The following is a 25357-nucleotide window of genomic DNA, read 5'->3' on the forward strand; positions in this document are numbered from 1 at the left end:
TTCAACTTGATCACTAATCACCTGTGGCTTTTATCATGAGATCAGATGTAGTTCTAGGAAGCAGCTCTTCTAAAGGGATTATTTGAATGAAAAACCTTATTGAACTGAGTCATAGTAACTTTGGTGTTTTAAGAGATGGGTAGGCACAATTTTAAGTTAAGTATTTTAATCAAGTGCCCCACCCAATCTTGTGACATTCTCTACCAAAATACAAAAAATATTAATTTTCATAGTCAAAAAAGTTTGGGAATTTATGCACCCCTATGTAGAGACGCTCAGTATACTTGAGAGTATTAAAGCCCTGTCCTGCAATGAAGAAACTGTTTTATGTTTTAATCTAGATATTTTTAAGTGTTACTTTTGCACACAAATAGTTAAGAGTCAAGTAGTTCTGAGGTTTAAGACAAACAGCAGTATCCAGGCCCTCTTCTTTTCTGTCTCCTGTTCTCCAGAGGCAACCACTTCTCATCTTTTAACTGATTTTTTTTAGTACTGACGTCCGTCTCCAAATGATAGAACGGTATGGCTACTTCCTGAGTACTTTCTCTCTTTTTTAGATGCAAGTATAGTTAATATACAGTGTTATAGTACTTTCAGATGTACAATATAATGATTCAACAATTCTGTATATTTCTCGGTGCTCATCAAGATAAGTGTACTCTTAATTCCCTTTATCTATTTCACCTATTCCCCCACCCACTTTCTCTCCGGCATACCACCTGTTTGTTCTCTGTATTTGAAAGTGTGCTTTTAGGGGAGCCCGAGTGGCTCAGTCAGTTAAGCCGCTGACTCTTGGTTTCAGCTTAGGTCGTGATCTCAGGGTTGAGTTTGAACCTGAAGTCAGTCTCTCTCTCTCTCTCCCTCTGCCCCTTCCTGCACCTTTCTCTAAAAAAAAAAAAAAAAAAAAAAAAAAAAAAGTCTCCTTTTTTCTCTGTTTCTTCATTTCTTTTATTTCTTAATTCCACATATGAGTGAAATCATATGGTACTTGTCTTTCTCTGACTGAGTTATTTCTTGTAGCATTATACCCTCTAGGTCCATCCATGTCGTTGCAGATGGCAAGATTTGGTTCTTTTTTATGGCTGAGTAATATTCTATTACACACACAGGCACGTGCACGCACTCACACACACACACACTGCAGTTCTTCTTTATCTATTCCTCTGTTACTTTTATATCTTGGCTATTGTAGATAATGCTGCAGTGAATGGGGTGCATATATCTTTGAATTAATGTTTTTGTTTTCTTTGGGTAACTACGCAGTGGTAGAATTATGGGATCATATGATGATTATATTTTTAATTTAACCTCTATATTATTTTCCACAGTGGCTGCACCAGTTTGCATTCCTACCAACAGTGCATGAAGTTTCCTTTGTATCTACATCCTCACCAACACTTGTTATTTCTTGTGTTTTTTTTTTTTATTTTAGCCATTCTGACGGGTGTGAGATGACATCTCATTGTGGTTTTTATTTGCATTTCCTTGATGATTGGTGATGTTGAGCATCTGTGTGTCTTCTTTGCAAGGATGTCTATTCAGGTCCTCTCCCCAGTTTTTAATTGGATTATTTGATTTTTTTTTTTTTTTGGTGTTGAGTTGTATTAAGTTCTTAATATGTTTTGGATGTTAGCTCCTTATCAGACATATCATTTGCAGATATAGTCTCCTATTGATGAGGATACCTTTTTGTTTGTTGATGGTTTCCTTTGATGTACAAAACCTTTTTATTTCAGTGTAGTCCCAGTAGTTTATTTTTGTTTCTCTTGCCAGAGGAAACATAACTAGAAAAATGTTTCTATGGCTGATGTCAGAGAAATTACTGCCTGTGTTTTCTGCTAGAAAGTATATGATTTAGGTCTCACATTTAACTCTTTAATCCATTTGAGTTTATTTTTGTGTTTGGTGTAAGAAAGTGGTCCAGTTTCATTCTTCTGGAACTCAGAAGTCCAGTTTTCCCAACACCATTTGTTAAAGAGACTGCCTCTTCCCCATTGTACATTCTTCTCTCCATTGTTGTAGATTAATTGTCCATAAAAGTATGGCTTTACTTCTGTACTCTCTCTATTCTGTGCCAGAACCATGCTGTTTTGATTACTGCAGCTTTTTTGTATATTTTGAAATTTGAGATTATGATACCTCCAGCTTTATTTCTTCTTTCTTTAGATTGCTTTAGCTATTCAAGGTCTTTTGCAGTTCCATACAAATGTATTTTTTCTCATTATTATCTGTTGACTTCTCATTTTGAAAGGTAAGAATTTATTTAGTTTGCTCCCTAACCTGCCTCTCCCTCTATTACTTTTTCAAAAGCGTTCACATGTGAGAATGCACTTGCAATTCTGACTCTCTCATTTTTCCTGTAAAATTATATTGTGATTTGAATTACATCAACATTTTGAGTTTATATTATTAAGATTATATAAATGTGATTTTTTTTTTTTAGTTAAACCACATAGAATAATATGAATGATTCCTGTTCTATTTTTGTACAGTTTAAAATTTTTTTCTGGAGTTTATAATTATTATTTGCTTAGTTTTCTGTGTTTATCTCTAATTCAACCCTCACTCCTCTACCAGTTGAGTAAATCCCTTCTAGGTATGAATGTTTATTTACATCAGGTTTTCTCTCAGTGTTGCTTGTTTGACAGTCTTTCTGAGAGTCTTCTGACCTGTTCTATTCTGGACTGGATGCTTTCCTTATCTGGTACACAGCTGCCATCCTGAGATTTGCTTTCTTCATCACACCCCATGTTGATTGTTGTTTCCTGCTTTCCACGACTTCCACTTTTTTGGTTTCCTTTGTTTTGGTTGCCTATGTGGAGAGACTTCCATATCTTCTGAGAAAAATGTGTGGGAGGTTGCTTTTTGTGAACTTAAGTATCTGAAAATATCTTTATTCTATCCTCACTTTGGACTGTTTATCAATCTCTATTTTTGGTATACAGTTCTATGCTATAATTCTTAAGTTCTTTTTCTTGAGGTAAGCTCTACACCCAAAGTGACTCTGAGATCGAGTCATATATTCTACTGACTGAGCCAGCCAAGTGCTCCTCTATGCTATCATTCTTTTTCCTTCTAAGGAGAACAGTTATCTTCTAATTTCCGTTGTTGCTGCAAGAAACACACTCCTGTGTGTCTCCTCCATTTTCAGTGCTCTACTTCTGGCACTTGTGATCACTAAATGTGTGGTAGTTTTTACAACACTGAGCAATTCTATGGTAACTGCTGGGTATCCTATAATTTAACTCAATTCTGACATTATCTACCTGAAAATAGTGTCAGATCCCACAGGTTAAGGGCTCATTCCCACAAGACTGTCTCCCTCCACCTACTCCAGATGTCCCTTGCAAGTCCAGGTTGTTACCAGCGTTTCTGACCAGCTATAACTCAACCCTCTTCTCAGGCTCCTACCACCCACTTCAGAGGTTTGATTAGTTTCCTAGAGCTAGTCACAGAATGCAGGAAAATCAGTTTACTTACTAAATTACCAGGTTAATACAAAAGATATTAAAGAAGGGGCACCTGGGTGGCTCAGTTGGTTAAGCATCTGCCTTCAGCTCAGGTCATAATCCTGGAGTCTCCTGGGATCAACTGTCAGACTCCCTGCTGAGCAGGGAGCTTCTCCCTCTGCCTCTCACCCCACTCATGTTCTCTGTCACTCTCTCTGTCACTCTCTCAAATAAATTAAGTCACTAAAAAATAATACAGAAATATATTAAAAGATATAAACGAATAGCCAGATGGAGAGATGCATAAGATGAGGTCCCCAAGGGTCCTGAGAACAGGAGCTTCTGTCCCCGTGGATGTGTTTTTGTTCACCAATCTGGTGGCTCTCTGAACCCATCTTTTTGGGTTTTTATGGCGGCTTCATTACATAGGAATGACTGATTAAATTACTGATCATTAGTGAGTGATTCAACTTCCAGCTCTTCTTTCCTAGATTGAGGGCTGTAACTGAAAGTGCTAACCCTTTAATCATGGTTGGTTTCTCTGGCAAGCAGCCCCATCCTCAAGGGCTTTCCAAAAGTCCCCTCATTAACAAACTCAGGTGTGGTTGAAAGGGACTTCTTATGAATAACACACTCATTTAACCTTTATGGCTCTGGTGCTATTTCGGGAACCAAGGACAAAAGGCCAACTGTTATAACAAAAGATGCTCCCGTTGCTTTGTGCTTAGGAAATTCCAAGTCTTAGGAGCTCCTGCCAGAAATGAGGACGTAGACCAAAAATATATTTCTTATTATAAATCACAGTATCAGAGTTGCTGTTGAGAAATCCAAAGCAATCTAATTTATGATTCTTTGTATATGCTTCTACCTTTAAACCAATTTTCATTTTCCCTAATATGCTGAGATTCCAAATAGAGTGCCTTAGTGTTTGTCTATTTTCATATACTAGGTGGGTCTTTTTAATCTAGAAACTCATGCTCTTCTATTTCTTAAAATATTTCACTGATAATTTTTTCCTTTTTCTTTCCTTTTGCATTCAGGAACTCCTGCTCTCCAAATGTTGAGCCTCCTAGACTGGTTGCTAATTATCTTACCTATTCTTTACCAATTTCTGTCTATTTATCTTTTTGCTTTACTTTCTGTGAAATTTTCTCAACTTTATTTTGAGCCATTATATTGAAATTTCCCTTTTTGCTATCATGTTTTCTTTTTTCAAAGTTCTTTTTTGTCCCAAAAATATTTCTTTAAAAAAAATTCTATTCTTGTTTGATGGATATAGTATCTTATCTCTGTTAATCTTCTTTTAATACTTGTTTAAAAAGATTTTATTTATTTATTTGAGAGAGAGCACAGAGGGAGAGTGATAGGGAGAAACAGACTCTTCTTTGAGCAAAGAACCCAATGTGGGGCTCCATCCCAGGACTCTGGGATCATGACCTATGCTGAAGGCAGACGTTTAACCGACTGAGCCACCCAGATGCCCCTTATCTTTGTAATCTTTCTTTTTCAATCAAGTCATCTTCTCCTTGCATGACGTGTTTCCTCCAGGTTGAGGTTTTTATGTTGCTTATTTTGGGCCTGTTATCCATACTAGAGCTTTCCCTAAATCTGTGCTAATCCTTGAGTGCCTGATCATATTTAGAAATAGGAGAATAGAATGCTGAATGAATGCTCTGAATATTTGGACAGGCCTGTTGATTGTGAATGTTACTGTAGGGTGATCTGGATGTTCTAGTTTTATTATCTCATCTTCTTGGACTGATCAGATATCTTAGATAGGGGATCTCTAGTCTCTTGACTGGAGGGTAAAGGTTTTGGAGAATCAAGTTGGGAGAGGGGACTGCCGGGGAAGAGGGTATCAGCACTCAGAATGATATGTTAACTCACTTCACCATTTTCAAGTTACTTCTGTCTTCAACTGATCACTGTCCCCAAGTCCAGAGATCTTTTGATTGATTGTTTTTGGAGAATAAACCTCCAGTCTTCTGCCAGAATTGGGGGTGGGAGCAACAACCCAGCAACACAAAGTATTTTTAAACATTGTTCAAATGTTTAAACATTGTCCAATCTAAATCAATCTCAATGTGTTATTGCCTCTTCAGCCAGAGTTAGGCCCAATTCAAGGTAAAGGGCACAGTCCTCCAAGGCTGCCCAGTATGCCCAAGACTTCTGACACCAGCGGCAAGTTCAGGGGTCCTCGGGGCTATCCTTACTTCAAACCAGCTGATTATAAGTTTGGGGGGTTCTCATAGACTCCTTCAGATTTGATAATTTGAAAGATAAACTCAACAGAACTCAGGAGAGTACTATACTTGTGATTCTAGTTTTATTATAGCAAAAGAATCCAAATCAGCACCAGCCAAAGGAGGAAACATATAGGGTGGAATCTGGGACTGAGAAGATTCCAACCACAAAATGTCCACATCCTCAGGGATGCATTGCCCTCTTGTCATTAGTGTGTGACAATACTCATGAAGTACTGCCAACTTGGGAAATTAGCTTGAGTGTCAATGTCCATAGTTTTTACTGGGGCTTCCTTACTTAGGTATGATTGGTTACATGTTTGCCCAGGGGGTTGCCTAAAGACCAAGCCCTCTAACCACATGGTGGGTCTTTCTGTCTGGCTAGTCCCCATCATGAGTCACCTTGTTAGCATAAACTATCAGGAGTGGGCTGAGGGGCCCACAATAAATAACAAAAATATTCCTGCCATTCTGGAAATTCCAAGGTATAGAGGTTACCTCCTCGAAGTCAGGGCAAAGGTCAGACTTTTCTTTTTGGGAAGTTCATTCTTTACAGTCTTCCATCTCCATTTCCAGAGATGCCTGATTCTGTCAATTCCAAAATGCTTTAAAGATTCTGAAGTAAGATCAGGTTGGTTCTTTGTTCTCTGCTCTGCTGGTTTAGGATTTAGCTTTTTTTTTTTTTAAGATTTTATTCATTCAAGAGAGCAGGAGTGGGAGGTAGGGAGGAGGGAGAGGAGTGAATGGAGATGGGAAGGGGGAGAAGCTGACTCCCTGATGAGCAGGGGCTAGATCCCAGGACCTGGAGATCATGACTTGAGCTGATCTCAGCTGCTTAACCAACTGAGCCACCCAGGTGCCCCTGGATTTAGCTTTCTTAAGTCAGCTAAGGCATTTATTACTTACTCATTAAATTTTTGGTTTCCAAACTGTTTTTCCTCCCATTTTTGAGTGTTTATATTAAAAAAAGAAAAATTCCCAAATAAAAAAAACCCTCTGCAGGGGTGTTAGTGGTATTTCTTGAGGAAGCAAAATTAGATACATATATTCAGTTTGCTATCTCTATCCAGAAGTCACCCAACACTTTCAATTTATTTGTCAGTAGCAACTTTTTGTAGGATACCTATTAGCACCAGGTTAATAAACACTAAGTTAGCAAACACTTGTATATTGCTGCATTAATATAGGCCAACTAATTTAGGCTTCAGAAACTTTAAAAATAAATAGGGTTTAGGGTTCATTTCCTTTCTACTTTACATAAAGAGGTCACAAAAGATAAATAGCCTCTTATCACTTATTGACTGGGGATGAAAATATAGGAACAGAAGAGAACCTTTAACTTCAACATTATCTATTTTTGTAGTGTTTGAATTAATATATATTAGTTTTTAATTAATTTAAAAATAATTTTAGAACAGGAAAAAAGTAACATTGCATAAAATAATCCCTAAAAATTTTCCACTTTAAATCTATGGTACTAGGGTTAATGGAGAACTAAAAATGGAGAATTCCTTTTATATTTAATGGAGTAGGTAGGACAGAGCACAGAACTCCTTTAATCACTGTGATCTAAAACTCAGATTTGTAGCCTCCCTGTCCCTCTCTCTCCTTCGCTCCTTTTTTTTTTTCTTGACTAGAAAGAGGTTTTTAAGGTTACATTTTATAATAATGGAATCTACTTGGAAAAGAGGATGTTGATCCTCTCATAATGCTGATTTCTCCTTTCATTTTCTTGGTAAATAAGAGTATGTGCATTGATTTTCCTGTTCCATTTTAGAATGTGACTGTAATCCTATATCTCTTCTTTTACAATCTTTTTGGAGTTTCTGCATCCTATGAGATTCATTCCAAACTCCACAGTATGGACTTTGTAGCATTCTTTGGTCCACAACTTGCCTTGGAGCCTTATCTCTTTCTGGCCCTCATCAAGCGCCCATTTCCTCTGAGTGCTGAATTATTTGCTGACTCTCCCAACTTCTTGGTTTTGAGATGTCCACACAGGCTGGAATTCTTTCCCCACTTCCCTTCTATCCCATCTAAATCATCCCTGTTTTTACAAGTCTATCTCAAATGTTACCTTACCAGAAAATAGTCTTCCTTGTCTTTCCTTCATTCAGGAGAAATTCCAATCTACTGGAGACTCATAAGGCTTTTTTGGCTCACATCCTGCTTGTGTAATAGGTATCAGTGGGTGAGTGTGTTCGTACGTGTGTGGGGGGTGGAGGTGGGGTGGGGAGAGTTGGAGGGAGAGAAATTGTGCCTATTAGAATTTCCTTGAGGGTAAACATGATGGGTCATATAAACCCATAAACCTTATATAAAATTCTCAGTAATGTCAGTTGATTTGAAATGAATTTTGTTTCATTTTCTTTATATTAATAGCATTGACAAAAGCAACAATCGTGTAGATTATGGGTTAGAGTTTTACAATCCATTTCCTTTCAAGACATTTTCTTGAACAACAGAAAGGTAGCTGGCTAATGCTTAAAGATGATTATTAGCAATAATATTACTCCCACCATCGGGGTGGGAGTAAGAAATAGGAACACTCATCATTGAGTCCAGGTCTGCACACTCATGACCATGGGCACCATTTGCAGCTGACTGGTTGATGTAGCCAAATGGATTGAGTGATAGGAACCGACTGCTCTGGTGGGGAAAGAAAATATGGGAGGTATGGTGACTAGACCAGTCAATCTGGGTGTCTGTGCCACAGGAGAAGGATTTGAATAATTCGGGGTGGGTTGGAGGGAATGATGAGAGACCAAGGAAGGAAGAGATTGATGAAGTGTGTTATGGCTGACGGAAGACCCTGTGCTCTGGGTGAGGGAGTTAGCGATGATTGAAGGGAGACTGGGAGATATCTCTGTGTGATTAGCAGGATATAATCAACCATCTACCTGGGGATACAGCCATGCAGAAAAGACATGTTAAAGGGGAAAAAGAGAGGAAACATCAGTGATACCAAGAAAATCTTCTTAATTGCAGAAATCTGTCAGGACCCCACTATTTACATGTCAGCCCCCCAAGGCACCCCATCACTTGAGTCCTGCTCACAGATATCTGCTTGCAGGCTGCTCTGTTGTGGCAGGAGGATTAGAAAGTGAGACTAATCTGGGGTTATGGTGGTGATCTCTCTAAACCCTGTTACTCCAGGTGAATATGGAGGCCTTGGGGCCAGGAGAAGAGGGCTGGCACAGGAGAAGAGCACTGGCAGGAAGAATCAGTCAGTGATTATGGGAACTTCCTTGGGAGCATCTTACAAAAACCAATCTCTCTTTTTCCCCCCAAGTAAAAATCTAACTTAACACTTGGCAGGAACCCTTGGGCTCCCCCTCTATAAAGAACTTAGAGCCATTTAAAGTTTCCCCAATGTTTGACCTCACAAGAGGCCAGGGAGATACATGGGCAACTAGATTTAAAACCAGATGATGAATTAGAGCCTCTTCATCTAGGTAGGCCATGACATTTAATTCAGCAATTTATTAAACTTGCTTTTGTGTTTTTACAGAGCCTGATTCTAAAATGCTGGAGTCAGATACTGGGTACACCTCTTAAGTTTATTTATTTTTCCTAAATGCAATGAAAACATGGGAGCTAACCTTAGACAAAAATGAAAACATTCCAATGGAACTTTCAAAATTCATGGTTTCTATGAATAGGTTCTATAAATAATGATTATGAGAATTGTAAAAGAAATGAAGACAGAGGAAAAAAGGACACTTAGCGATGTCTAACAATTTTCTCTATCTCAGTTTTGTAACATGTGCTTTGTAGCAAGCAGATCTGTTAATTTGGCTACAATTATGCTTAGTCTCTCACTTGTTTTTTGGGGAGTAAGCAGAGCACAGAAAGATTGAGAGATTTGGGGTTGCTTTACATGGATGGTAAAACTGCTTCTCAGACTGTACACATGATGACGTTCTTACTTGGAAAGAACAGTTTCTCCCTAAGAAAGGAGAGGGAACTTGAATCTATTTCCTTCAGATTGGCTTTGTCAGCTGGTTATGTTAATGTAGTGCTATTCATTTATTTATAAATTTATTAATTTATTCCGCTTTAGGATTGCTCAGATTTTAAGATACACAGTTTTGGTTCTTCTGAACTGAGACTGGATGTGCTCCGTTCACCCAGACACTCTTTTCCATAGTGATCCTTGTTTTGGCAACTGTCTCCCTTTTCTCTGCTCACTTATCATGGCTTGTTTGCAAAAGACCTAACTATAACTGCACAGGCCTGGAGCTTATGCATTAGCTTCCAAATAGGGACAGCGGAGTAGCCTTCTCTTTGTAAGAGATTTAGGCTAGGGAGGGCAGATGAAGCGGGTGCCCTACAGACTCACCGGTGTCCTGCTGGCCAGGGGCAGCCCTGACCCCAGGCTTTATCTTATTTGGGCCACAGGAAAAGAACCGGAGGGTGGGGGTGGGGGGGAGAAGGAGGAGCCAGATGCTTAATCCTGAAGGACCTTTAGGGACAAAAGCATTTACAGTGAGTACATGCGACAGATTTCCAGCTTTTCTGTTCTTTTATTTAAGAGGGAAAAATTGACAAGACAAGGGAGAAGGAGGTGGGCAGCTTTGATGACTGGGTAGCTGCATTTTTCTGTCTCCTAGCTTGGTTGAAGAACACTGTCTGATTTAAATGTGACTTAGTCAAATGCATTCTGCTAACATCAGGTTTCAACTAAAAACTTGTGGACTGTCAGGAAGATAGCAGAACCAGTCCTTGTTAGTAAGCAATCCATGGTACATTTCTTCTGTTTCTGTAGGGTGATAGAATATGGTGGGAAAAGCCCTCCCACAAATAAAAAAAAAAAATTTAAAATCTTTACTGCTTGTAGGTTTTGTACTTTAAATGTCAAGCCTTCTTTGGATTTGTGGAAAGGAAAGGATTTGATTTATGTTATTTTTAACAGCCGCTGGGATAAAGGTGGTATTATCTCTAATGCTGGAGAGGTGGACACAGCTAAGCATTTGATGGGGGAAGGGAAGAGGGAGGTCACTGGGTTCCAAAAAGCTGGTTGATCACCCCTGTCACGCACTTTTGGACCTGAGTAAGTGGGTGGGCACCTGTACACATCTGGGTCACTGCTTTCATTTGCATCATCAGAAGTTGTCTGCTGGCTTTAAAAGAAAATTTCGCGGTGACTGGAAAGGAATCTTTTTGCAAGATGCCTTCCTTATAAAGGAAGAATACGAAACTTAACGGCATCTAAAAGAACATAAATAGTCTTGTGCTGCATTTCCTGCTATTTGCATTCAAATGGAGTAATTAATTTGATGGAAAAGCAAGCTTGAGTAGTCCTGAGGGGGCAGAAAAATATACACAAAGATTGTTACTATAGATCTCTAAAAGGTGAAGCAGTTTTCCTTTAAATGATTAATTTATCTTTGACATCAGATGTGATTTGGTGAAAATCAGAAATAGATATAAGTTATCGATGGGAAGTACATTAGATGTGTGCTACTAGAATTGAAAATTAAATGCTTATAGTAATTACTTTCCATGAAAATGGTTAATTAATCAGTTTTATGCCACCTTCCAGGCTGGCTATGCTCTTATGACACATGTGGTATTCCTTCCCCAGCAGCAAATTTGTACAAGAGGGAAAATAGGCAGAAATTGAAATAAAATTTGAGTATGGAACTGATTTGCTTTACTTCTCTGAGGTATAGAAATACTCTTGTTTACAGTCTGGTCAGTTAAATATGGAAACATCACATCCATGTTGAAATTTTAAGCAGGAAAACTTTGCTTTGCAGCTTGATTGTAAGTTTTCCTTACCCTTTACTCATGTGTGATGAACACCAGCTACATTTTTAATGTTTTTATTTTACTCTGTATGTCCTCTGCATATATAACCACACCTCTGTCATCAGTCTTTAATTTCAAGTTCTACGGGGAGAGGATCTCATATATGTGTTTCTCTGGGAGGAATTAGCAACACATAATGTGTAAATAATAATTTACAAAAGGAATTTGCATTGTACTACTTTATTTTGTTCCGTGAAGTAGGACAAATCATCGATGCTGTTCATGTGCTTTGATAATATGGAGGGCTAGGACTTAGTGTCTACACAGTTCTCAGTATAGGCAGGATGCTTCCGATGGCTTTGAAATCTCCAGATAAATAACCCTAGGTAATCCCAGATTCTTACGGTCAGGTCCAATTTTGTCATTTTACCTATGAGGAATCTGAGACTCAGAAATGTGGACCATCTTGCCCCACATGGAACTGCACTGTGTTGGGCACAGCCTGATGGTATATATGGAAATGCTGTGGGTTGGGACATAAGTTGCTTTGAGCCTATTTTTAGTATGTTCTTTAGTTTATAGTAAGATGTGTATTCCAGAGAAGGCCCTGTGTTGATCTAGGAGTTTCAGAGAAAACACAATGACCAGGTGTCATTTTTCAGTTGTGTAGGCCTCTTGGGAGGTATCTGGGGTTGGGTGTCTGAGAAGGTGTGTGTGTGTGGCTGAAACAGTTCACTGTACTTTACCCTGGCTTTTGGTTTTCTAATTTGGGTGAGTCTGGTTTCTTAGAAGAGGTAAGTGTGGTGACACTGGTACTGTGACACCAACGTCATCTTCATTTATCACCAGTTCTGTGACCTTCCACTGGAAGCCTTTATTAACCTTTGTGTATCAGATTCCTTTTCTGGGATTGTGATTCTGAACAGATTCCCCAGAGAGTGGTGGATTGATTAAAAATTTAAAAGTGCTTTGGGAAATCAGAACCAGAGCCTGTCTGAGGCTAGGATATAAATAAATAGTATGGTAGCTCACTCTTCCTGGAGTTTTGATAACTCTTAACTGGTTTTTTAAAATAGCCAGGTCTAATATTATTTAAAAAAAACTGTATGCAAGGGTGGTTAAAAATGTGGGATATGGATTTGTCCCTCTTGCAATCAGGTGGAGAAAGCTGTTGAGTTGAAGCCTAAAACCATTCTCTGAGGCAGGTACCAAAGTGATAAACCTACTTTATGACATTGTATTTTAGTTTCTCAAATAACCTTGCTTTCAAAAATTCATCCATAAAGCTGCTTATCATTTATCTTAAGAAATTGGGAGGGGGTGGTATGCTCCAGCACTGAAAGGCTTCTGAAATAATATGTTGTAGGAATAACTTATTTTTAAGGTTTTTGTCAATTCAGTAAGTCTTTTTATTCTCTGTGCCCATTTCTGTATGGAAAATTACATGTTCCTGGTAAAAATGAGAACTTTCCCCCACCTCTATTTTTGTAGGTAAAATAATTTTGCTGTTGTTACTAAGTTAAGATTAAGAATATAAAGAAATACAGACTACTTTGTGATAATCACATTTAATTTCATATTTTGTTTGGTCACCTTTCTTCTTTGGGGAAGGGTGCTAGAATGTGTAGAACCAGAAAATGTCTAATAAAAGAAAAACCCATTACCTTGAGTAGAAGAACCTACTCCTAAAACTAAAAATAATGTCTCTGTAAAGTGTTTAATGTACAAGATCCCGAAAGTTGTTATTTTTATATTAAACTGATTCTAGAAGAAAGATAAATTATATAGCTTAGATGATTACATTAGAAAACTAGTTTCCTCTTAAGCTTATCAACTTTACTATTACTTACACTTATGTTGTTTTAAATATATTTAATTAACATTTTATTTATTTATTTGATTCTGTTTATTTGAGAGAGAGAGAGAGAGCACAAGTGGGGGAAGGAGCAAAAGGATAGGGAGAAGCAGACTCCCCACTGAGCAGGGAGCCCACCTGGGGCTACCTCCTGGATCCCAGGACTATGGGATCATGACCTGAGCCCTGAGCCAAAGGCTGCTGCTTAACCAGCTGAACCACTCAGGTGCCCCTTAATTAACATTTTAATGTTATGTGTTTCAGAGCAATTTATTACTCTTGAAATCCCAGAACCTCCCCCTCGCAAAATTTCAACATGACCAAATATTAAGTAATTTAAGTTAATAGTTAATTAGATATACTGTATATACCAACCCACATGATTTATACTTTTTGGTAAAGTTTAGGTTTGGAATACTACATGATATCTATTTATATAACATGTCATAGAAAGGAGCAACCTCTCCTGAATTCGGCTCAGTGTTTTGTTAATTAGAACATGTTCCCTCTCTGCTTATCCTATGTATTGAGTGTATGGGTTATAATAGCTGAAGTGATGTTTAGGTGCTGGTAGTAGAAAAGCCCTAAGTAATAGTGGCTAAAACCAGATACCTTCTTTCTCTCAATAAAAGAAATTCAGGGCAGCAGACTAGGACTGATACAGTAGTTCCTTGTTATCATGTGGGATCCATGTTCCCACCACCTTGTTCTACCATCTTCCACCAGCATACCGCAAAGCATCTCCTGGTCCATGGTAGTAACTGGAACCCTAGCCATCAAGCGCACATTGCAGTCTAGAAGAAGGGGGAAACACAGAAGGGCAGAAAGAAGGCTCCTCCTTAAGTCAGCTCCCTTTATGCAGCTCTACAAGCTTTCTGTACAAAAGCTCCACTTATCTCCCCTTGGTCAGAACTTAGCATACCTAGCTGCCATGGAGATAGGATATGTAGTTTTAAATTCTTAGCAGAAATATGTATGCTGAAAATCAGGATTTATTAATAAGGAATGAGGAGAGAATGGATGGTGGGGTAGGCAATACCATGTGGTTTTGTGTTCCTGTTGTACTCTGGGTCTTGGGGCTACTATGTAGAAACTCACAACACCTCCTTCTGTTTTTGCCTTGAGCTATGGTTTCTTAATTTAGAAATCGGGCTTAATTTAGAAATCCTGTTTCTTCTGCGAAGTATCATTTCTTTATTTGGCAATCTTGTCTGACTCTTTCCTGCTTTCTTCTTTCCTCTTGCCTTTCAGCTGTTTTGGAAAGAAGTAAGGTTTAGAATTCTCCATGTTAACCATGAGCGTGACACTTTCCCCGCTGAGGTCACAGGACCTGGATCCCATGGCTACTGATGCCTCACCCATGGCCATCAACTTGACGCCCACTGTGGAGCAGGGTGAGGGAGGAGAGGCAATGAAGGACATGGATTCCGACCAGCAGTATGAAAAGCCACCCCCACTGCATACAGGGGCTGACTGGAAGATTGTTCTCCACTTACCTGAGATCGAGACCTGGCTCCGGATGACCTCAGAGAGGGTCCGGGACCTCACCTATTCAGTCCAGCAGGATTCAGACAGCAAGCATGTGGATGTGCATCTAGTTCAACTAAAGGTAAGGACGGTTTCTCGACTTAGGTCCATTCTAGACAGAAGTCTGAAAAAAGTTGTAGCACCTAGAGCCTGCGCTCTGTAACTTGCAATGAGGAAACGCCCAGGAATAAAAACAGAATAGCCGGTTTGATACACAGGGGCAGAATTCATTCTTTCCTGGTTTTACTTCATGGGTTGATTATCTAGAATCCAACTGACCTTAAAGGGATAATGCAGAGGTGCGGGGGAAGGGGAGGGCATTTTGGTGCAGTGTCATAGAAATCAGTTGTGGAAATAAAAGTATAATAAAAAGGTTTAATAAAAAGACTCACAGGTAAAAGATCGTACTGAGCTGCGATTGTGAGTATGGTTTATGATTATTATCTTCTCTTGCAGTTGATGCCACCTTTGTGGCAAAGAGTAGATTCTGGGATGATGGGGAAGGGCAGTGTTCTCCTTTTAGAATGAGTCCTTTCATCCAGGTACAATGCATCCTGCAGAACAAAGGTGCTTTTATAACAACTCATTCAGAGTTCAGATGTAAAAAAAATATCTGTGGCTTCTAGAGCCCTTGAAAAGCCTGACTTTTGTTGATACTGAAATGGAGGTGCTGGTAAGGAGTGCTATTAATAGAGATGTTGGCCTAGGGACCCCACAGTACAGTGAATCTTGTTCTGTCATAGCCACTCCTCTCTTCCAGGTCCCTGAGGCAAACACACTAGGTTAATGACCAGCAAAGCAAGGCAGATTTATAGCCAGTCTGGGCAAACCCTAATGGAAATTTCTAGTGAGTTGATGAGATCCTAAGGAGAATTATTTTACCTAAGCTCATTCATCCTCAATGATCTGAAACCAAAGACCAAACAGATTCTTAATCTTAACACTTAAATGGTTTATAGTCTACAGCCATCAGTGTGAGAATAGAGGATGGGCAGTTAAGTTGAGAGAACATGTTCCCTAAAGCCTCGAGTATGCTGACTCAGCCTTCTCAGGCTGGTTCAACAGGTCCTGAGCCCAGCTGTGGCATTGGAGAGAGTGTCCAAGAGAGGGAAGGAGAGCACTGGGAGAGAGAGAGAGAGAGAACAAAGAAAGCCAGAATGGCAAGGTGGCTGGGCTTCTTCCAGGTGGAACAGGCCTGTGTGGTCTTCCCACAGGATCTTGGGAAGGAGAAAAGTACAAAAAAGGTAGTGGAGAGATGGCTGGGAACCAGCTTCAAAAAGCAGGCTAGGCTGTTTCCTCTCTGTGGCAATGGAAATGATATGTCTCAGTTGTTGAAATAGGGTTCTTTTAATCAAAAGAGCAGCTCTCCCACTCCTCGAGGCTGGAGTGAAATGGACGTTGGGGGCTTCACCTCACCGCTCCTCTCCTGTTCCCCCTAATGCTGCACTTACATGTAAATAAGTAAGTAAATAAAGAGTTTGGGGTTGGAAGGAAAGTTGACTATTGTGCCCCCAAATCTTAGATTTACAAAGAAAGGATGGTAAAAGATTAAAGGAGAATGGGGGGTGGGGATTGAAGTACCTTGAGAAGACTCCACTGAAAATGCTGCTAAGGGCTCCTATAACAACACGACTGTGTCTGTTAATTTAATTACATCAGTTATATATGAAAATTTCAATTTCAATTTCAAACAAGCCTGTAAAGTTTTTATATAATCAACCAGTGTTATGGTTAGTGTTTGAAAAATCACCTCTAGGGTGATTTGCTTGTCTTTTCCTCCTTGGAACTGTCTGTCATCCTCTCACCTTAGTCCAAAGGCATCTCGTACCTGCCTCCATCCTGCCCTGTTCTACAGTGTGGCCTGTCTCCGTGCTAAAAGAGGAGCCCCAAAAGGGCAGGAATTTAATGTAATAATCACGTAATTGTTAATCAATGACTGTTAAAGGGATGAATCAAAATTGTTTTATGTGAATTTAATTTTAGGGATCCTCTCATTACTTTTTTTTTTTTTTTGCAACTTATTTCATCAAGTGACTTAACCAGCATTTGCCATTATGTTCTCAAGTATTCTGTAATAATTGATCCCTTCCACATTGAGTCCAAAGTCAGTGAACTCTGGTCCATGAACTGAGGTTTAATCTACACAAGGATTTAGTTTTGGTCTCCTAATTTGCTTGGTTTAATCTTCTTTTTTTGTGTTTGTGTAATATTTCTTTATTCAGTCAAGTACAATGATGCATTTTAAAAAGTTTTGAATACACGTCAATTTCTTAGATTTCCACGTTAATCTGCAGAATAAAGGGGGAACTTGGGCATAATGTTTTATATGTGAAAACACAACAAAACAACCATGTAGAAGCTGCTCTCAATTAAGGGGTATAGCAAATCAAAGGGACAGTCCCAGCCTAGGCAAGGCCAGCCGTCTGCTATGGGGTGTCCTACCTTGGCTCCTACTGCTTTGGTGCATAACTCAGTTTATTAATTTACTGTGAAAAATAACCATCATAGGGATGGAAATGCCATGGCTTTAAGGACCATACAGGCACAGATAATTTCTAAGTTTATATATCTATCCCAGTGTTCTCCCAGGAACCCCAACTGCCTAACTGACATCTCTAATTGTGTCTTTAAATGAGCATCTCAAACCAGAGATGCCGATTGAAAAGCTCTTAATCCCTTCTGCCCCCATATCTTTCTAATTTCAGTGGAAGGCAGGGCACTTTGCCAGGCCCACGTATGACTCCCCATCCCACACGCACGGCTATCCAGAAGTCCTGTGGATCCATCTCCAAAATATGACCTAAAGGCATTCACTTCTCCCCAGCACTACTGCTGTCACCCTAGACAGGCCACGTGACTGCTTGGCTGGATTAAATTTAGAGCCTCCTCTACCACCTGCACTTTATTCTCCACACAGAAGCCAATGGGGTTTTTTAAACATTTAAATCAGGTCATATTATTCCCTTGCTTCCTATTGGCCATAATAAAACCCAGATCTCTTCCTGTGGCTCTGCACCTGTTTGGTTCTCTGGCCATATCTCCTGTTGTTTTCTTCTTGTTCATAATCTAGGCACATTGGAAGTTTCAAAGGATTGTTAGGCTAGTTCTTGCCTCAGTGCTTTTCTTATTCCTTCTGCCTAGAAACTTTCTTCCTCTGTCTTTGCCAGGCAGAGTCTGGATCCTCATCAAGCAATCAGGCAGAGTAGCAGCCAAGTTCTAACATCTGGAGGTGCAAGCCTAGGAGATTATATATATATATATATATATATATATATCACATCTTCTTTATCCATTCATCTGTTGATGGACATTTAGGTACTTTCCATAGGTTGGCTATTGTAGACATTGCTGCTATAAACATTCAGGTGCATGTGCCCCTTCAGATCACTATGTTTGTATCTTTAGGGTATATACCCAGTATGCAATTGCTGGATCATAAGGTAGCTCTATTTTCAACTTTTTGAGGAACCTCCATGCTGTTTTCCAGAGTGGTTGCACCAGCTTGCATTCTCACCAATAGTGTAGGAGGGTTCCCCTTTCTCCACATCTCGCCAGCATCTGTCATTTCCTGACTTTCTGACTGGTGTGAGGTGGTATCTCATTGTGGTTTTGATTTGTATTTCCCTGATGCCGAGTGATGTGGATCACTTTTTCATGTGTCTGTTGGCCATCTGGATGTCTTCTTTGCAGAAATGTCTGTTCATGTCCTCTGCCCATTTCTTGATTGGATTATTTGTTCTTCAGGTGTTGAGTTTGCTAAGCTCTTTATAGATTTTGGATACTAGCCCTTTATCTGATACCATATGATGATAGAGAAGATTCAAATATCTTCTCCCATTCTGTCAGTTGTCTTTTGGTTTTGTTAACTGTTTCCTTTGCTGTGTAAAAGCTTTTGATCTTGATGAAATCCCAATAGTTCATTTTTGCCATTGCTTCCCTTGTCTTTGGCGATGTTCCTAGGAAGAAGTTGCTGCCTGTGTTCTCCTCAAGAATTTTGATGGATTCCTTTCTCACATTGAGGTTCTTCATCCATTTTGAGTCTATTTTAGTGTGTAGTGTAAGGAAATGGTCCAATTTCATTTTTCTGCATGTGGCTGTCCAATTTTCCCAACACCATTTATTGAAGAGGCTATCTTTTTTCCATTGGTCATTCTTTCCTGCTTTGTCGAAGATTAGTTGACCATAGAGTTGAGGGTCTATTTCTGGACTCTCTATTCTGTTCCATTGATCTATCTGTCTGTTTTTGTGCCAGTACCATACTGTCTTGATAATGACAGCTTTGTAACAGAGCTTGAAGTAGAAATGGCATTTCTGTTTTTAATTTTTAAAGGAACCTTCATTCCTTTTTCTACAGTGGTTGTACCAGTTTTGTTCCCACCATCAGTGCATGACAGATTACTTTTATCCTTACCAACACTTGTTATTTCTTATGTTTTTGATTTTAGCCATTCTGACAGGTGTAAGGTGACATCTCATTGTGATTTTGATTTGCATTTTCCTGATGATTAGTGGTGTTGAGCATCTTTTCATGTATCTGTTGGCTATCTGTATATCTCCTTTGGAAAAATGTCTGTTCAGGTCCTCTGCCCAGTTTAAGTTGGCTTATTATTATCATTATGTTTGATGTTGTTTGATGTATGTGTTCTTTATGAATCTTGGATACTAACCCTTTATCTGATAGATCATTTGCAAATATCTTCTCCTCTTCAGTAGGTTTCCTTTTTGTTTTGTTGATGGTTTCCTTTGCTGTGCAAAAGCTTTATATTTTGGTGTAGTTCAGATGCTTTAATTTTGCTTTTATTTCCCTTGTCTGAGGAGACATGTCCATAAGTATGTTGTTAAGGCTAATGTGCAGAGATATTGTTTTCTTTTAGAAGTTTCATCATTTCAGATCTCATATTTATGTCATTAATCCATTTTGAGTTTATTTTTTGTAAGATGTAAGAAAGTGGTCCAGTTTTATTCTTTTACATGTAGCTGTCCAGTTTTCCCAACACCATTTATTAAAAAGGCTGTCTTTTCCCCATGTATAATCTTGTTTCCTTTGTTGTAGATTAATTGACCATATAAGCATGGGTTTATTTATGGGCTCTGTATTATGTTCTGTTGATCAATGTATATGTTTTTGTGCCAGAGCCATACCGTTTTGATTACTATAGCTTTGTGATATGTCCTGAAGTCTAGCATTGTGATACCACCAACTGTATTCTAATTTCTCAAGATTGCTTTGGCTATTTGGGATCATTTGTAGTTCCATAGAAATTTTAGAATTATTTGTTCTAATTCTATAAAAAAGACTATTGTTATTTGACGAGGATTGCATTGAATCTCTAGATTCCTTTAGGTAATAGTGACATTTTAACATTAATTATATTAAATGTCACTTTCTCAAAGAAGGTATTCCTGATCCCTCTTCTTGAAATACCCATCCTCTTTTCTGACAATTATCTAATCCATTATTCGGCTTATTTATTTATTTAGTTAGTTAGTAATTGTTCTTATCACTAGCTATGATTATCTTATTTACTTGTTTACTTGTTTGTGTTAGGCCAAGTGACCTCAAATGTCTAATTCTCCACTCTACCCTTGTTACCGAGGACAAGAGTGAGGCGCTTGATGGGGGCTCATTTTGCACTTGTGGCTAAGTCCAAGTCTGTATGGTCAGTGCCTTCTCTCTTCATGGGTAGTCTTATACTGGAAGTCACATAAGGAAGGCCGCTTGTTGGGGATTGCATTAGGACAGAGGCATTGGATGAATCAAGGCCCAAGTACATTTGGGGCTTTCTCATCAGGGAGAATTTGAGCAGCTCAGAAATCTGGAGATCTTGCCTAGGAGAATCTGCATGGGGGTGTCTAGGTGGCTTCTTTCTATAAGTGACTGGGTCCTCCTCCTCCTACCTTCTTTTCTGTCTGACTCCTTCTTCAGTAATGATTTTGGTCAATAATCATACACTTAGGTCTTTAAGACTCAAAGCCACTCTTTTTCTTTAAAGGTAATTTTGCTTATCTCATGGTCATTTTGTTGATCTTAAAGTTTACTCATCAGAAACTATACTTACCAACCTTATTTCCAAGTTCTTAGGGGAAGTTTACTGTAACCCCCGTGATAAACTACAAAGCACTATTATAAAGTTCTCATGTTGGGGGTGGGGAAGTCATTGTTCTAGAGAGTGATTAAAAACATTTAACTTTGACATTAAAATATAGAAACAATGCAATATATTATACTATATGGTTTTCCCATTTTTTTAAAGCTGAAAATGTAATCCACATATTTTACTTCTTCGTTTCCAGATATTCTTTACTAAGAACTATGAGAAGCCAGCTGAACCGTTTTTAGAAACTTCCCCTTTCCTCCTCCTCCTCTTTTGGATTCAGAGGCTGTGCTGTGTACGAAAACCAGACTGAAACCTTACAAGATTTTGACTTTAACTGAGACTTCTCATCCAGATGAATGTATTTGGATACTAAATAGGCAAATTTGGTACCTCTGCTTCCTGATTAACAGTCTTCTTAGAATATTATCCGTATTCCTGGAAACATGACAGGAAAGAGACAAGGCTTAGACTAGCTAGCATAGGCTAAATTATACAGCCACTTGACAAATGGAAGTTTTGACATGACTTAGCTGGAATTGGCTCCCCAAATAACCCACTTTAGATAAATTGTACTCTCAGCCACCTCCAGAAGTTTCTGTCTGTTTCTTTCATTTGGGCCTGGTTCTCAAAGTTAGAGCATTAAACAGAGACTCTGTTTACAAGATGTTCTGACTGGACTGTCTCCAGACAGCCTGACCTCTGGAGTGGATCCAGGTACCCAGGGACTCACATGGGTTCTGGAGGTCTTGCTGGAAACAAGGTATGAGTCCTTTTTATAGCTGAGATGGGCATATCAGATGGGCCTGATGGACTGAAAGTGATGGGAGTCCTGGGATGATGGGGCTCTTGGAAGACAATATACTCTCATCATGAGGCAAGGAGTCTGTCCCAGTGCAGGGGAGAGTATGGGTGGGGAGAGTGGCAGTTTGTGGTAAAGTGTGTTTCTGGCCCTGGAGCCCCTATTCTGAGTAGCCAGCCAGGCAGCATGGGGACCCAGTGAGGGGAAGAGATTGTGGGTGTGACTTGGAGGACCGGTCTCAGTTGAGTCTTTGCCTTGAGTTCTTCCTCCCCTGTTATAGCAGGTGGAAAGGAAAGAATATTCTCTTTCTTCCACTGCTGGAGTGTAACTAGCTGAGCTCTGCTTGAGGTGGCAGAGGTCTGCCAAAGTAGCAGCTGTAGAGTACAGGGTCTGCTGGCCAGGACAGTGTGCAACAGCCAGGGCTGATTCTTGAACACATCTAAAATATGCCCTAGGATTCTCAGAAAATCTTGATAAAGGGAACTCTGAATGAAATAGTTTGGAGCTTGGAGGGTTCTGGTCTTAATATGACCACAGGCTAAAGTCTAAAACATTTAATTTTACCATCTTTTGGGCAGTTTCTGATTCCTAACACATCTTAAAGTTAAGTAGGCACCATTTTAAGATTGAAGACCAAATATCTTTGTTTAGGGGAAAGAGTAGATATTTTTTTCTTTTTACCCTTTAGACCACTGTTTTCTAAGAACAGCCCTGTTTTCTCAATTCATTAGTGTGTTGTGAAATCAATTTAAGGAATTAAAGAGCTAGAACAATGAAATAGAATTACTTGAAGTAAGAACAAATACTGTTTTATGCAACTTGGTTAGTTATGTACATATATTACATATATAAGTTGGGTCATGGGGTAAAATTTGTATCTTTCTCCAAGTCAAGACCAGGACAGTGTGATAGTTACTATTTTAGACCACTACCAGCTTTTCCAACATATTTGATATATTTTAATTTTTGAACATGTCATGCAAATAAATGTAACCTGGTGCTAATCTTCCCAGCATCATTGTTTTTTGTACTTACATGGGAACAGAAGGCCTCAGATCCTTCTAGAGGTGTGAGAAATTTTGGTGACTGTAAAGCACAGAGAATAAATTCTGATTTTCTTGTGTTAGATGTTTGAGATGAATAGATTTGAGGGTGGGGGCTCATTGTTTTTCTTTCTTTTTTTAATTAAGAAGAAGATCCAGCTTACATGTATTTCACTTCATCACCAGTAGGAATGTGAGGGTTTTGAAGTGGCATGTAAATGAAATCCTGGGCTCCCTTTGAGTAGGAGTGTTCATGGCTATTCTAAACGAAGAAGAAAACTTGTGTTTTTGTTTGTTTGTTTGTTTGGTTGGTTGGTTTTTGTTCTCCTCATTATTTGCTGCTAACTTGCCCCTTCAATATTTTATATCTCAAAGAGGGAAACATGTAATCTCTCTAAAGTGAAATGCTACCAAGGTATTAATTGTTAGTATCCTAACATGGAAGCGGGTGGAACAAGAGAAGGACATCTTTAATAAGAAATGTGGGGGGCAGCTGGGTGGCTCAGTCAGTTAAATGTCTACCTTTGGCTAGGGTTATGATCCTGGGGTCCTGGGATCAAGTCCCTCATCGGGCTCCCTGCTAGGCCAGGGGCCTGCTTCTCCCTCTCCCGCTCCCCCTGCTTGTGCCAGCTCTTTCTCTGTCTCTGTCAGATAAATAAATGAAATCTTAAAAAGAAAAAGAAATGTTAATAAGTCAATTGATTTCTAAGTATGACATGTATAGAGACAGCGGTGTTTATCTTTGGCTGCACAGTAGAATCTCCTTGGAAGCTTAAAGAAAAACCCCACTTCCCAGGCCATGTTCTAGACAACTACATTAGAATCTGGGTTTAGACCTAGCCATCAGTCATTTTAAAAACTCCTCAGGTGATTCCATTGCATGCCAGAGCTGAGAACCCCTGGAAGCTGATTTTGAGCAAAGGGCTTTTGGATACATTTTGCTTGGTCAGTGCATTCTCCCATTCCTTCCAAAAAGACAGACAGAGATTTAAAGTAACTGATTTAGAAGCAAATATTACTATATGACTTTTTGAACTTTTTTAGTTTCTCAAGTGACCTCATAAAGTTAGTAAAATTAGTGAGAGGGAAAGGAATACATCCATACTATACCAGCCCATATGTTTAAAATGTATCAATGTTATTCTCTTAATTTTTTTACAAACGAAAGAAAACTGAATCCAGATAAAGTAAAAGTTTCTCTCTCACATAATTAATACAAATTTTTGAATTAGAAATTATTTTACAGAAAAGTCCAGGCACAAGGCTGCCCACCAGTAATTGTGTGGACCGTATAGAAATATCAACTTTTGAAGTGCAGTGCACCACCTGCACAACTTTCTGTGGTTGCCTTGTATAGGCACGGGAGATAGCTTGAGCAAAGTTTGCTTTGAATGTGAAAGACAGAGGGCTTCTTTCCCTGGAGCCAAGGAATGATGAATGATATATATTACTGGAGTTAGTGGAGACACATTTTGAAGGACATAAATACTTCAAATGCCTCAGAGGAGTCTGGGCTTGATTCAGTAGTCACAAAGACATCTACAAACAAAGAAATAACATGGTAAAAACCTGTGTCTTAGGATGAGTTTGTGGTATGTGCCTGGTGATCTGGGAAGCGGAGAGATGTGAGACAGCTATGAGACAGTTTGGTAAATAACAAATGGTGGCTGACTTGGGTGGTGGAACGTGGTAACAAGAAAAAGTCCATCAGACCAGGTAGTTGAGGCAAGCCCAGAGAGGCCAGGGGGAGTCAGAGGCAACTGGGATTCTGTGGCTGAATTTGCCCTCATCAGACTCAAATTGAACTGCTGTGTCTGTTGTCACTTTGTGTTAGGGCTGAGGGCTCTATTTCTTTCTATAATTGTGAATAGAGTAAAAAGGAACAGAATAGATCTCTCCTGTGTTCGTTTGAGCCTTGTGGCTGTTATTAGTGGGCTTTTTGGTGTAGCTTTTTCCATTGTTCTGTGATAACTTAATGCACCAATTTTCTTCATTATTTGAATGAGGCAGTTTGCGAAATACATCATTAAATGGAAAAGGAATGTATGAAATGAAAGTGGAAAGTGATCTGCTCTTCTGAGGAAGAGAGAATGGATGTAACAATTACTGGAGAATTGGTTCACAAGGAGAGAACTGACCTGAGGCAAATTATGAAGAAAGTCTTCATTGCTTTCTTGCAGTTTCCCTTCTTCCAGAAACCTAGTTGCTATTAAAAGAGCTTATAAAGTAATAAACCACAGTATTAGCAGTAGCTACAGCTCGCATTTTTGCTTCTGCAAAGGAATGTTATCACACGGGCCAAAGGCATCTGTCTCTCTATTGTGGGAGTCAGGTGGTAGTGACAAGGTGGGGAGAGATTTCTTCAAATAGTACCACAAAGAAGACTGTACCTCCTTTATGGAAGTTCTGTGCCCCCATCCTGGAAATAACTTAACTAGGAGTGAAATGTTGTTTGGAAAAATATGTTATGTGCAGTGTTTACTTCCCTTAGCTTTCAGCAGCCCTCCCAGATAAAGTCCAAATGCCTGGGCATGCCTTATAGTTCCTTCCGAGTCTGGACCTAGTTGGCCTATAGTGTCTTCTGATGTT

At 39.2% G+C, this 25357-nt stretch overlaps 1 protein-coding gene across 5 annotated transcripts in view; it reads left to right on the forward strand.

Annotated features, from left to right (window-relative positions):
- Positions 1-25357, forward strand: part of AKAP6 (A-kinase anchoring protein 6) — a 514317-nt gene that overhangs the window by 149528 nt on the left and 339432 nt on the right. For 4 of the 5 annotated variants that reach the window (XM_045067871.1, XM_013047435.2, XM_045067872.1 and 1 more), the window contains one exon: positions 14553-14910. In XM_045067871.1, the coding sequence (XP_044923806.1) occupies positions 14587-14910 (324 nt within the window). In that variant the 5' untranslated portion in view covers positions 14553-14586. Of the gene's footprint in view, positions 1-9992; positions 10181-14552; positions 14911-25357 lie in introns of those variants that run through there. The other variant, XM_013047436.2, reaches the window with a different exon arrangement.

This window comes from Mustela putorius, unplaced genomic scaffold (genome assembly GCF_011764305.1).
Source record: "Mustela putorius furo isolate JIRA1106 unplaced genomic scaffold, ASM1176430v1.1 tig00003898_pilon_pilon_pilon, whole genome shotgun sequence".
Classification (NCBI taxonomy): Eukaryota; Metazoa; Chordata; class Mammalia; order Carnivora; family Mustelidae; genus Mustela; species Mustela putorius.